This window comes from Diceros bicornis, chromosome 30, assembly GCF_020826845.1.
Source record: "Diceros bicornis minor isolate mBicDic1 chromosome 30, mDicBic1.mat.cur, whole genome shotgun sequence".
Lineage (NCBI taxonomy): Eukaryota > Metazoa > Chordata > Mammalia > Perissodactyla > Rhinocerotidae > Diceros > Diceros bicornis.
In genome coordinates, this window is record NC_080769.1 from 8,743,530 (window position 1) to 8,755,526 (window position 11,997).

Genomic DNA, 11,997 nt, shown 5'->3' on the forward strand with positions numbered 1-11,997 from the left:
CGGCAGAGGCGCCCGGGGGCCCGGACAGCGACGATTAGGCGGGAGCCGCCCCCGGCCGGGCCGCGGCCCCTCGGGCTTCCCGGAAGCGCGGCGCGCGCGTGACACCACGGTGCATCCCCCCCGCGGCGCGAGCCACCCGGGCTGCGCGGGGGCCGAGGTGAGCGCGGCGGCGGCGGGGAGGGGTGTCCGCCGACCCCGGGTGCGGACTGGGGCGCACGGGCCTCGAACCCGAGGCCGCGATTCCCGGCGGCTCGGACCACGCGGCTGGGTGCGCCGAGGGCTGCGGTCCCCCGCCCCGCCGCGCCGCCAGGACGGGCGCTGTGGTGGCCGCGCCGGGGCTGCGCAGCTGGCGACATCCGGCGGGGGCGGGGGGGGGACGGCCCCTCTGTCGTCCCCGGGGCCGCGGGGACTTTTATTGTGACACGGCCGGCGCCGGGCTCTGCTTAGTCATGGTGACCTGCGCGCGCTCCGCGCCTCCCCCCGGCGCAGCGATGGAGGCGCCCGGGCCTGGGCGACGGAGGCGGAGCCCGAGCGCGGCCATGGCGGGGTGAGTGAGGCGGCCTGCGCCCGGGCTGCGGGCACGGCGGGCCGCGAGCGCCCCTGCGGCCGTGCCGGGGGCCGGGGGTCGGGCCGCCGCGGGCCCGGTGGCCTCGGGGTGCCCGCGGCCCCGCGGAGGGCCAGGAGGGCGCGGCCCGAGTCCTGTCCTTTTGTTGGACGGCGCGACCGGCGGGGTGGCGCGGGGGCGACGCCAGCCGGGCGGGAGGCCCGGGGAGCGCCGCTCCGATGGAGGCCCCGGGACCCCGGGGCGTTGGGGGCTTGGCGTGCGCCCTGGGGTTGGCAGTGGAGAGGCCGCGGCGGGGTCACTTCCTCCCTGCTCCAGGCCTCGGTGGAGGCTCCGACGGGGCATGCGCAGTCCCCCACTTACCGCTTCGTGGTGGTTGGGGGGGAGTGCCCAGCGCACAGCGGGCACCGTTGATCGATGGGCCAAAGACCAAGAGGCAGGCCCGGGGCCTCCGCCGTGGCCTGGTGGAGGAGGGTGCCCTGGCAGGCGCGGGAGAGCGGGCAGCCCGCCAGCCACACGCTCACTGACCCCTGCGCGGTGCCAGGCCCCAGGCCGGACGTGCGCGAGGCACATGCGAGGGTGGGCACAACGCTGACCCCCACTCCCTGCCCTCCGATGCGCGGGGGCGAGCGCCAGAGGGCCGGGCCAGCCCTCACCAAGTGAGCAGAGGAGCTCCTTTCGGTTCCCGACGAGCGCGGGGATGGAAATAAAACAGGCAGGAGGTGACTCTGAGCTGAGCCCCGGAAGGATGAGATGCAGAACCTGGGGAGCCTCTGCAGATCCCCCACTTCTCCCTGCGGGGCCTTTCAAAGCACAACTCACGCCCTGGCCCTCCAGACGCCGCGGGTTTCATGGAAACCCTCCCTTCAAGAGTCATTGTCTCTCCTTACATCCCTTCCTCATTCTGCCTCTGAGCCTTTGCACTTGCTGTTCCCTCTGCCTGGAACACTAACTCCCACCCACACCCCCTTCATATGTTCATCCTTGTTGTCTCGGCTCCAACAGAGGCCTGGACGACCTGACTTTAAGTAACTGCCTCCAGGTCACCCTGTCATTTTATTTATGGCCCTTTGCTCCCCAAGTGTCTGTTCCAGGGGGGCACAGTTTATGTCTGTCTTGCTCACTGCTGTGTCGCGGGTGCCTAGAACAGTGCCTGGCACACAGTAGACACTCAATAAATGTTGGCGAGGTGGATGAAGGATGAGCTGGACATGCTCTAGGAAGGGAAGGGCCACCAGATAGCAGGAAGAGAGTGAGCAAAGGGAAGAGGTGGAGAAGGGCTAACTGCAGGGGGCTTTGCGGGTCATCGAAGAGTTCGGTTTTTACTCTTCATGCCATAGGGAGTTGTGGGGGGATTCTGAGCAGGGGAAGGACATCATCTGACCTGTGTTAATTTTAAGAGGGACCCTTGGGCTGGCGACCCTTGGGACAGTTAGCGAGCCCACGTGGATGCTGCTGCACCGCGGCTTGGCAAGGAATACTGGTCTAGGGGTCGCTTTACCTTAAAAAGGAGGCCTGGCGCCAGGCCCCGCCCCCAGCCCTGTGCTCTCCCTCCTCCAGGCCCCTGAGTGCCAGTGGTGGTGTTGTCCCTTGTGGCCTGGAACCCCATGCAGCAGGAAGCCAGGCCTAGCGGGGCTGGGGCCCGCACCCGATTCCTGCCCCTGCGGTCACAGCGCCCCGAGGGGGCCGGGGACGCGGTGATGTACGCCTCCACGGAGTGCAAGGCCGAGGTGACGCCCTCGCAGCACGGCAACCGCACCTTCAGCTACACGCTGGAGGACCACACCAAGCAGGCCTTCGGCATCATGAACGAGCTGCGGCTCAGCCAGCAGCTGTGCGACGTGACGCTGCAGGTCAAGTACGGGGACGTGCCGGCCGCCCAGTTCATGGCCCACAAGGTGGTGCTGGCCTCCTCCAGCCCCGTCTTCAAGGCCATGTTCACCAACGGGCTGCGGGAGCAGGGCATGGAGGTGGTCTCCATCGAGGGCATCCACCCCAGGGTCATGGAGCGCCTCATCGAGTTCGCCTACACCGCGTCCATCTCCATGGGCGAGAAGTGCGTGCTGCACGTCATGAACGGCGCCGTCATGTACCAGATCGACAGCGTGGTGCGCGCCTGCAGCGACTTCCTCGTGCAGCAGCTGGACCCCAGCAACGCCATCGGCATCGCCAACTTCGCCGAGCAGATCGGCTGTGCCGAGCTGCACCAGCGCGCCCGCGAGTACATCTACATGCACTTTGGGGAGGTGAGCCCAGAGGGGTACCCGAGGGCGCTTGGGGGGCGGACTCGGAAGGACCCAGGACGCACAGGCGGGCCTCACCCTCTCCGCTGGAGATGAGAAGGGCCGAGGCGGGGAGCTGGAGAAAGATGGGGTTCTGAGCTCCTGGTCTACACATCTGGGGGGACGCCGGGACACGGCTGGGGACAGGGAGGCCTTCATGGGCTCCCTGGTTCCCCTGGGGTCAAGGGTGGGGACAGGGCGCAGTGAACATGACAGCAGCTCAACCTGGGGTTCACCGAGCAGGGCCTCACATTTCCGGCAGTCAGCAAATAGTTATTGAACCCCCCCCCCCCCCCCCCCCCCCCCCCGGGGACAAGCTGCCAACTGCCAGTGTGACCCTTCGCCGTGTTGTCTCTGGTCCCTGCAGTCTTGTCCTTCCGCACTGCTTGGTTTCATTTTCGTTTAGAAGTGGAGGAAGTTGTGAACAAAGATTATTTATCCGGGCAAATAAGCAGTGCCCTTCGAGCCCTGGCTCTGGGCCAGCCCCCGTGCTGAGTGATTTCCATCCTTGCGATCCCTGGATCTTCCCAACTATCCTAGGGGAAGTATGCTCTGGGGTGCCTTCCTGGAAGATTTCAAAGACCTCCTCCAGGGGCGGGGACCAGCTGGGGTGGCCGCTGCCCTGGTCCCCGTTTCTCTCCTTCCTTCTAGAGCATATGTGGGGTTGACGAGATGCCCCAGGGGGCTCTGCTGTTAGTCCTGGGGCCTAGTGCTCCCAGGAAAGTGGTCCCAGAGCGGGGCTCTCCCACTGGCCTGCCCAGCGTTTGTTTCAAGGGAATGCAGGTACCAGACGGGTGGTGACCTGCTGATGTGGGGTGACTGAAATTATGTGTATAAACCAGTGCCTGACAAATATTTCTCCAGGGCCCTAATACCCTGGGAGTGGCCCTGCTATGAGACAGCTATTAATATCATCTCCCTTTGACAGAGGAGGACAGCAAGGCACAGAGTGTTTCAGATATCTGCCCAAGGTCACACAGTTAGAAAGTAGTGGGTCAGAATGACAACTCAGGGGGTGGGCCCCACGGCCTGGTGGTTAAAGTCCGTGCACTCCACTTCGGCAGCCCAGGTTCTCGGGTTCAGATCCTGGGCGTGGACCTACACCACTCATCAAGCCATGCTGTGGTGGTGAGCCACATACAAAATAGAGGAAGATGGGCACAGATGTTAGCTCAGGGCCAATCTTCCTCAAGCAAAAAGAGGATGATTGGCAATGGATGTTAGCTCAGGGCCAATCTTCCTCAGCAAAAAAACAAAAAAAAATACCTCAGGCTGCTTTCTTCAGAGCCTGCTTTTTTCCCCTAGAATATTCTATTGCTATTACTTTTTCCTTTTGAGTCAATCTGCTCTTTGAAAGGGTAATTTCATAAAAAAAAAAAAGGAACATTCTTAGAGTTCAAATATAAAATGATACCAAGAGGTACACTGTGTCTTTGCCCATCTACCTGAGTACATATGTACTACAAGCGTGGTGTGTAGTATTAACTCATTTAAATCTTCACAACCTAGGAGGTTCAGACTATTCAAATGCCCATTTTACAGATGAGGAAACTGAGGTCGTCAGGGGCAGGGGGAGGGATTGAGGGGCAGCCCGTCACACTGAGGTCCCCCGCAGGTGGCCAAGCAAGAGGAGTTCTTCAACCTGTCGCACTGCCAGCTGGTGACGCTCATCAGCCGGGACGACCTGAACGTGCGCTGTGAGAGCGAGGTCTTCCACGCCTGCATCAACTGGGTCAAGTACGACTGCGAGCAGCGGCGCTTCTACGTGCAGGCGCTGCTGCGGGCCGTGCGCTGCCACTCGCTCACGCCGCATTTCCTGCAGATGCAGCTGCAGAAGTGCGAGATCCTGCAGTCGGACTCCCGCTGCAAGGACTACCTGGTCCAGATCTTCCAGGAGCTCACGCTGCACAAGCCCACGCAGGTGATGCCCTGCCGGGCCCCCAAGGTGGGCCGGCTCATCTACACGGCCGGCGGCTACTTCCGCCAGTCGCTCAGCTACCTGGAGGCCTACAACCCCAGCGACGGCACGTGGCTGCGGCTGGCCGACCTGCAGGTGCCGCGCAGCGGCCTGGCGGGCTGCGTGGTGGGCGGGCTGCTGTACGCCGTGGGCGGCCGCAACAACTCGCCCGACGGCAACACCGACTCCAGCGCCCTGGACTGCTACAACCCCATGACCAACCAGTGGTCGCCCTGCGCCCCCATGAGCGTGCCGCGCAACCGCATCGGCGTCGGCGTCATCGACGGGCACATCTACGCCATCGGCGGCTCGCACGGCTGCATCCACCACAACAGCGTGGAGAGGTGAGTGGCGGCGCCAGGAGGGGGTCCCCAGGGTCCCAAGGCGGACAGGGCCCGAGACACTGGGATCTGCCATTCCCCCTGTTGTTGAGTTTCTTTTTCTTTTCTTTTTTTTTTTTTTTGTGAGGAAGATGGGCCCTGAGCTCAAGTGCGATGCCAATCCTCCTCTTTTTTGCTGAGGAAGACTGGCCCTGGGCCAACATCCGTGCCCATCTTTCTCCACTTTATATGGGACGCTGCCACAGCGTGGCCGGACAAGTGGTGCGTCACTGCGCGCCCGGGATCCGAACCAGCGAACCCTGGGCCAGCAAAGCGGAGTGCGTGCACTTAACCACTGTGCCACTCGGGCAAGCCCCTGTTGTTGAGTTTCTATCTCTGTGCCCCGCCTTTACCTCAAGGTGAAGCCAAACTCCTGAGAGATTTATGGTCTGGGCCTAGAAACTGCTCACGGGGCCCTCACAAACCCAGACAGCAACTTTGTGCAGATTTGGGAAAAGCTCCATTAGTTTGAAATCGTAATATGCTAATTTTGTCCCAACATGACACCTCACCGCCGTCTGCCCCAAAATTGTCATAAACAGATGTATGAGGCCTATTACATGGAAGGTGCCCCCTTAGATGGGGTGCCCTTGTGCAGTGCACAATCCACACAACTGCACATGGTAACCCTGTGTTTAGAAGCCAAGCATTTTGGGCTTTTGACTCTTGCGTAGCCTAGTCCTCTACCTTCTTTTCCAGAAGCGTGATTCAGGATGCAGTTTGCACCTGGAACTTGTTCAAACAAGCTCCCCAGCCCACGGATGGAGATGCTAGAGATCTGGCATCAGTGGGTTTGGAGTCAGGCTGGGGAATGGGAATTTTAAAAATACTCCAGAGGGTTCTAATGCACATGGTCTGTGAATAGGACAACTGGATGGTGTGTCCCCCTCAGCAGGTCACTTTCGGGAGAAAAAGGGCACTATTGATGACTCCAGGAGCACAGGTGTGAACTGAAAGTGCCCAGGGCCGGCGGGACGTATGGTCACCTCCTCGTTGAGCATCACACTTTGACAAAAACCATCCTGGGTGGTAGTCCAGTTGTTAGAATTGGGGTTCTGGTGTCCGAGAGGCCTGGGTCAACCCAGCTCTGCCACTTCCCCGGTGACCCTGGACACGCCCCTTCCCCTCTCTGGGCCTCCGTCTCATCATCGGTGAAGTGGGGACGAGAATGAGGGCCACCTGGCCCACCAGGCTAGGTGGGGCTTTGGTGAGATAAGACCCCTAACACTCAGCACAGGGCCTGGCAGTGCTATGACGGAGCCACCGGGGTCCAACAGACTCCCATGTGACCTTGAGCACATGACCACTGTGAACCTCAGTTTCCTCATCTGGAAAATGGAGCTACTGATGACTTGCTCCTTGCAGAACAACTGTGAGGATTCATGAGTCCAGTGCATAAAGAGCTGGCTGAACACTGGGCCGCAGTAAGTGTTCCCTGAAGGTCGGCTCTGATTGCCGTGGTCATCGTTCTTATGCCCTCGCAGGTATGAGCCGGAGCGGGACGAGTGGCACTTGGTGGCCCCGATGCTGACACGGAGGATCGGGGTGGGAGTGGCTGTCCTCAACCGGCTGCTCTACGCCGTTGGGGGCTTTGACGGGACGAACCGCCTCAACTCGGCCGAGTGTTACTACCCAGAGAGGAACGAGTGGCGAATGATCACACCCATGAACACCATCCGAAGCGGGGCAGGTGGGCGGGGGGCTGCGGGGAGGGGAGCATGGAGGAATGACCCCCCCGAACTTGGGGGTTAAACCCAGCCAAGCGTGACTGAGGCCTCCCCTTTCAACCTTGAACCCTGTGTCATACACAGGAGAGCTAGAACCTTTTTTTTTTTAATTTCTTCTTCTTTTTGTTTTTTGTTTTTTTTTTTTGCTGAGGAAGATTGGCCCTGAGCTAACATCTATGCCCGTCTTCCTCTATTTTGTACATGGGTCACCACCACCGCATGGCTGACAAGTGGTGTAGGTCCGCTCCTGGGATCTGAACCCATGAACCCGGGCCTCTGAAGCAGAGCACACTGAACTTGACCACTACTCCACAGGGCCGGCCCCAGAAAGCTAGATTCTGACAGTCTCCAAGCTCCTCTCTCCCAGCTGTGAAGGGTCCCTCAGGAGATGGGACGGGGAGGGCCCCCCTAAGAAGGCGGTGCTGGGGCCCCTGAGGCCGGGCCACCCTGGAGTCACCCTGTCTGCATGGTGTCCTTTAGGAGTCTGTGTCCTGCACAACTGCATCTACGCCGCGGGGGGCTACGATGGTCAGGACCAGCTGAACAGCGTGGAGCGCTATGACGTGGAGACAGAAACGTGGACTTTTGTGGCCCCCATGAAGCATCGGCGGAGCGCCCTGGGGATTACCGCGCACCAGGGAAGGATCTACGTTCTCGGTGAGGCCCGGGGGGCGGGGACCGCCTGGAGAGCACTAACTAGCCCCGTCTTTTGGGGGCCCTGGTCGGAAGGCTTCTCGTGGCTTCTGCCTCTTCTTTCTCCCCCTACCCTCGGGGGGGTGACCGTCCCCGCTGCTCTCCCCGCAGGAGGCTACGATGGTCACACGTTCCTGGACAGTGTGGAGTGTTACGACCCCGACACGGACACCTGGAGCGAGGTGACTCGCATGACGTCGGGCCGGAGCGGGGTGGGTGTCGCGGTCACCATGGAACCCTGCCGCAAGCAGATCGACCAGCAGAACTGCACCTGTTGAGCCGCCTTTGTTTCTGGGGCAAAAAAAGGTCCGATGGAGAGTATTGTCGTTTTTGTACAAAAACAGGGACACAAGCAAAGGCGACAGAGCAAACTCGTGTCCTCCGAGACGGGAGGCGGGGGTGCCTCGGTGTTAAATGACAACTCGAAAGAAAAGAAGGCCAGAGTGGGCGCCCACGAGCCTGCCTGGAGGGGGCTACCGGCAGGGCAGGCTCCAGGGAGAGAGGCCCCCACACCCACCCCAGGATGAGGCCCGGGTCCCACACCAGCAGCCGCCACCTCCCTTGGGGCTGACAGCAGGTGCCGAGGTCAGGCTGGTTTTTGTTCCTTCCCCGGGAAGGAGCCCACTGAGGTCTCGGGGGTGAGGCCCCTCCTGAGGTGCAGACCCCGGGGATGGGCCTGTACATAGAAACCACTGGATCTCCCCGCCCTGGACAGTCATTCTGTTGATAAGTAACCCTGTAACTTTCCAATGAAAATAAAGAACAAACTAACTAGTGTCTTCCACCCGGGCTTTCAGCTGGAGGTCTCGAACCTGGGGACAGAAAGGACTCTTCTGAAGTGCGCTCAAGTCTTTGATTCAGAGCTGGAATTTGAAACCAGTTTATCTCCGCCCATCGCATCTTGATATGTAGGGCATCTCTCTACCCGTAGGCAAGCCATACAGGGCCCCGTTTATTACTTTTGCTGCTTTGAAGACAATGACCTAACTCCTTGATAGCTCTCCCAGGGCTCCCTGAGATTAATTTCATATATGTGTGCAGCTTTTTTTTTCTTTTTTTTTTGCTGAGGAAGATTCACCCTGAGCTAGCATCTGTGCCAGTCTTCCTCTATTTTGTATGTGGGTCACCACCACAGCATGGCCACCGACGAGTGTTGCAGGTCCGTGCCTGGGAACTGAACCCAGGCTGCTGAAGCAGAGCGTGCTGAACTCAACCACTAGGCCACGGGGCCAGCCCCTGCATAGCTTATATTTTAAGGCAAACCGTCCCCAACGCACCTTCCAAATTTGGTGACGATCTCTCCAGCCATTTTTACGTCCTGCACTAACACAGACTGAGTTTTTTATTTAGGTGCCTGGGTATTAAAAGGACAAAGGGGTTCTTGGGAATTTTCTTAGGCTCAATGGCCTGGTTCCTGCTGAGCAATTTGTGTGAAGGCAGAAGGTGGCCCAGATCTTTTCTTCTGCCAATCAACTCCATTCGTGCTGGGGGAGTGGAGAAAAGAGGAATGAAGTATGGTCTCGATGACTGAATTCACAGGTTCTTCCAAGGGGCTTAGAGAGGAATCATTTGATTCCTTCCCTTCCTGGGAAAACCTGGGACTTCCCATGTCACTCAGTTCACCGGGAGGCTGTCTTAGTTGTGCCCAGTTCTCTGTCCTAAGGTTTGTATGGAACAAGAAAATAAATCTGTGTTGGCTGCATTGAATGAATGGGAGAGGTCTAGGAATTGTAAACAGAATATCTGGATAGCCTTTTGGCATTTGCAAAGTGTTTTTACACATTATTGGAGCTAGGAAGGGCAAGCCTGAATTCTTTTTTTTTTTTTGAACTTTTAAATTTTTTTCTTTTTTTTTTTTTTTTGCAGGGGAAGATTTGCCCTAAGCTAACATCTGTTGCCAATCTTCCTCCTTTTTTCTTCCCCCCCAAAGCCCCAGTACATAGTGGTGTATAGTGGTAAGTTCTGGTTCTTCTGTGTGAGCCACTGCCACAGCATGGCTACTGACAGATGAGTGGTGTGGTTCCGTGACTGGGAACCAAACCCGGGCCGCCGAAGCAGAGCGCGCCAAACTTTAACCACTGGGGCTGGCTCCTGAATTCTTCCTTACAGATAGAGAAGCAGATACTGAGAGAAGCGACCTACCCAAGGTCACACGGCCACTAAGTGTGGATTCAGTCTGTAGAGTACCCCAAAGCAGCCGTTCTTAGCCACAATGTACTCCACCTCTGTGTTTGTGAGAAAGGATGTTAAAGAGGTCCAGGGGCTGGGGGGTGAGCATGTATAGCGGTGGAAGTTCCAGAAGGAGCGATCTAATCTAGGGTTGAGGGGATTTACACGTCATGAGGTTACCAGAAGCCAAGCAGCCTAGCCCCGAGTGGTGCTTCCTTTCAGAGGGGCTAGAGCCCTGGTCTTGAGGTCGGCTTTAGCTGATTCAGTACGGCTGACTGGGCCCCCGTAATCAGGTAAACAGCCTCTTATCTGCAAAAATGGCACTTGGACACTTCCTGGGCAGTGGGCCCCGTGTGAGCTGCCGGACCAACCAAGGTAGGTGTTTACATTCACTTTCTAGCTCCACAAAAACAACTTTTTTCTATCCTTACTCTGCGAGGTACTGGGGCTGTGGCAGTGACCGAGCCCCCAGGGAGCCCTGCCCTCGTGGAAATTACCGGCCAGCAGGGGAGCCGGGTGACCAACTTGTCTCGGTTCGCCTGGGACTTTCCCAGTGTGAACACTGAAAGGCTGGCATCCCAAGAACCCCTCAGGCCCAGGGAACCCGGGACCATTGGTCACTCTACCGGTAAGCCAGATGCTGAAGCAATATTATAGACGTGCTGAGTGACAGACAGAGGAGGGGCATGGTTAAACTCACACTTGGAAGTCGATGGCTCTGGGAGGTGGGTGGAAATGGCTTGGCTGGGATAATGGATGGGGGAGGCTCAGGCTGTTGCAGTAGCCAGGTGTGCGAGGATGGCGGTTGGATTAGGCAGGTGGCTGTGAGAGTGCAGACGAGCAGAACGTACAGGTGAAGAGACTGATTAGATACGAGGGGTGAAGCGTTAGGAATGATCCTGGGTGGTTTCAAGCTTAAACAGCCAGGAGTAGGGAACCTTGAGGGAGGCTGCAGTTAGAGAAGCGAAATGACGATGGTCTGGGGTGTGTTAGGTGTGGGGCCACAAGATAACAATTGTTTTAGGAAAGTGCACAGATTTTTCTAACCCTCAGTCTTTAATGCTTCCAACAAATAGTTCTTTTTTTTTTCTTGGTGAGGAAGATTGGCCCTGAGCTAACATCTGTGCCAATCTTCCTCTATTTTGTATACGGGTCACTGCCACAGCCTGGCTTGATGAGTGGTGTAGGTCCACACCCAGGATCCGAACCCACAAACCCAGGCCGCCTAAACAGAGTGTGCCGAACTTAACCACTACACCACCAGGCCAGCCCCCCAACAAATAGTTCTTGAATGGCTGTTCTGTGCCAGACATGAAGTGGGCTGTTCAGACACAGTGAGGAGCAAGCCTGACACTGTCCCTTTCTCATAGAGCTGGGTTAATAAAATAATCACAGAGAGTATGCATAATTATATTCAAAGGTAGCTCTCTGAAGGACAGGAGCTTACCTAGGTCAGAAGCCCCAAGAAAGCATTCTTGAGGAAGTGGTTTTCTCACAGAAATCCAAAGGAACTGGTAAGTTAAACTAGGTGATGGAAGGAGGGGCAAGGTTCTGGACAGAGGAAGCATCACGTGCAAAGGTCCTGAGGCACTGGGAAGCAAATCTAGATGAAGCTCTGAGAGAGTGGAACATGGTGTCAGAAGAAGCTAAATGGTAGTCAGGGGGCCAGACCCAACAAGCCCTGTGGGCCTTAAATACCTAAGTATTATCTTTTTAAAAAACTAGGACATTACAGATAAAGCTGAAATCTTACTCTCTCTCCATTCCAGCCTCCTCTGAATCTTAAAAAAATGATTTGCAGTAATGTTTTATGTGTCGCCTTACAAAAACAGCATAATGTTGCCTGTATTATTCTCCAACTTGTTTTTCTCCCCTCAGTAAGATTTCCAGATTATCTATCTGTGATGTCACATTCCTTTTACCAGCTACCCTATGTTTTGTTTTATCTCTTCCACTACTGACAGACTTTTAGGTTGTTTCTAGTTTCTCAGAATTACAGATAAGACTGCAACGCCCACTCTTCATCATGTCTCTTTGGGCACAAGCCTGTATATTTCTCCAGGTGGACACTAAGAGGTGGAACTTACTAGATCATAGGGTAGACGCAGCTTTACCAGAGGCTGCCAGATCTCGCTGGTTGTAACAAAAGTGGTTGTGACAAATCATATTCCTGCTGTTTTCTAGAAGTTCCTTATAAATTTATACACAAATGTATTACTTTTCCTTG

At 57.1% G+C, this 11,997-nt stretch overlaps 1 protein-coding gene across 3 annotated transcripts; it reads left to right on the plus strand.

Annotated features, from left to right (window-relative positions):
- Nucleotides 1-8,385, plus strand: KEAP1 (kelch like ECH associated protein 1). Of its 3 annotated transcripts, none has more exons than XM_058525717.1 (6): nt 1-157; nt 2,123-2,808; nt 4,460-5,145; nt 6,666-6,871; nt 7,389-7,565; nt 7,713-8,385. In XM_058525717.1, the coding sequence occupies exons 2-6, from the start codon at nt 2,170-2,172 to the stop codon at nt 7,877-7,879; spliced, it is 1,875 nt and encodes a 624-aa protein (XP_058381700.1). In that variant the 5' UTR covers nt 1-157; nt 2,123-2,169; the 3' UTR covers nt 7,880-8,385. The 3 variants fall into 3 exon arrangements, with proteins under 3 accessions (XP_058381700.1, XP_058381698.1, XP_058381699.1); XM_058525715.1 differs by lacking the exon at nt 1-157 and adding an exon at nt 261-547; XM_058525716.1 differs by lacking the exon at nt 1-157 and having other exon boundaries at nt 655-2,808.
- The last annotated feature ends 3,612 nt before the right edge of the window (nt 8,386-11,997 follow it).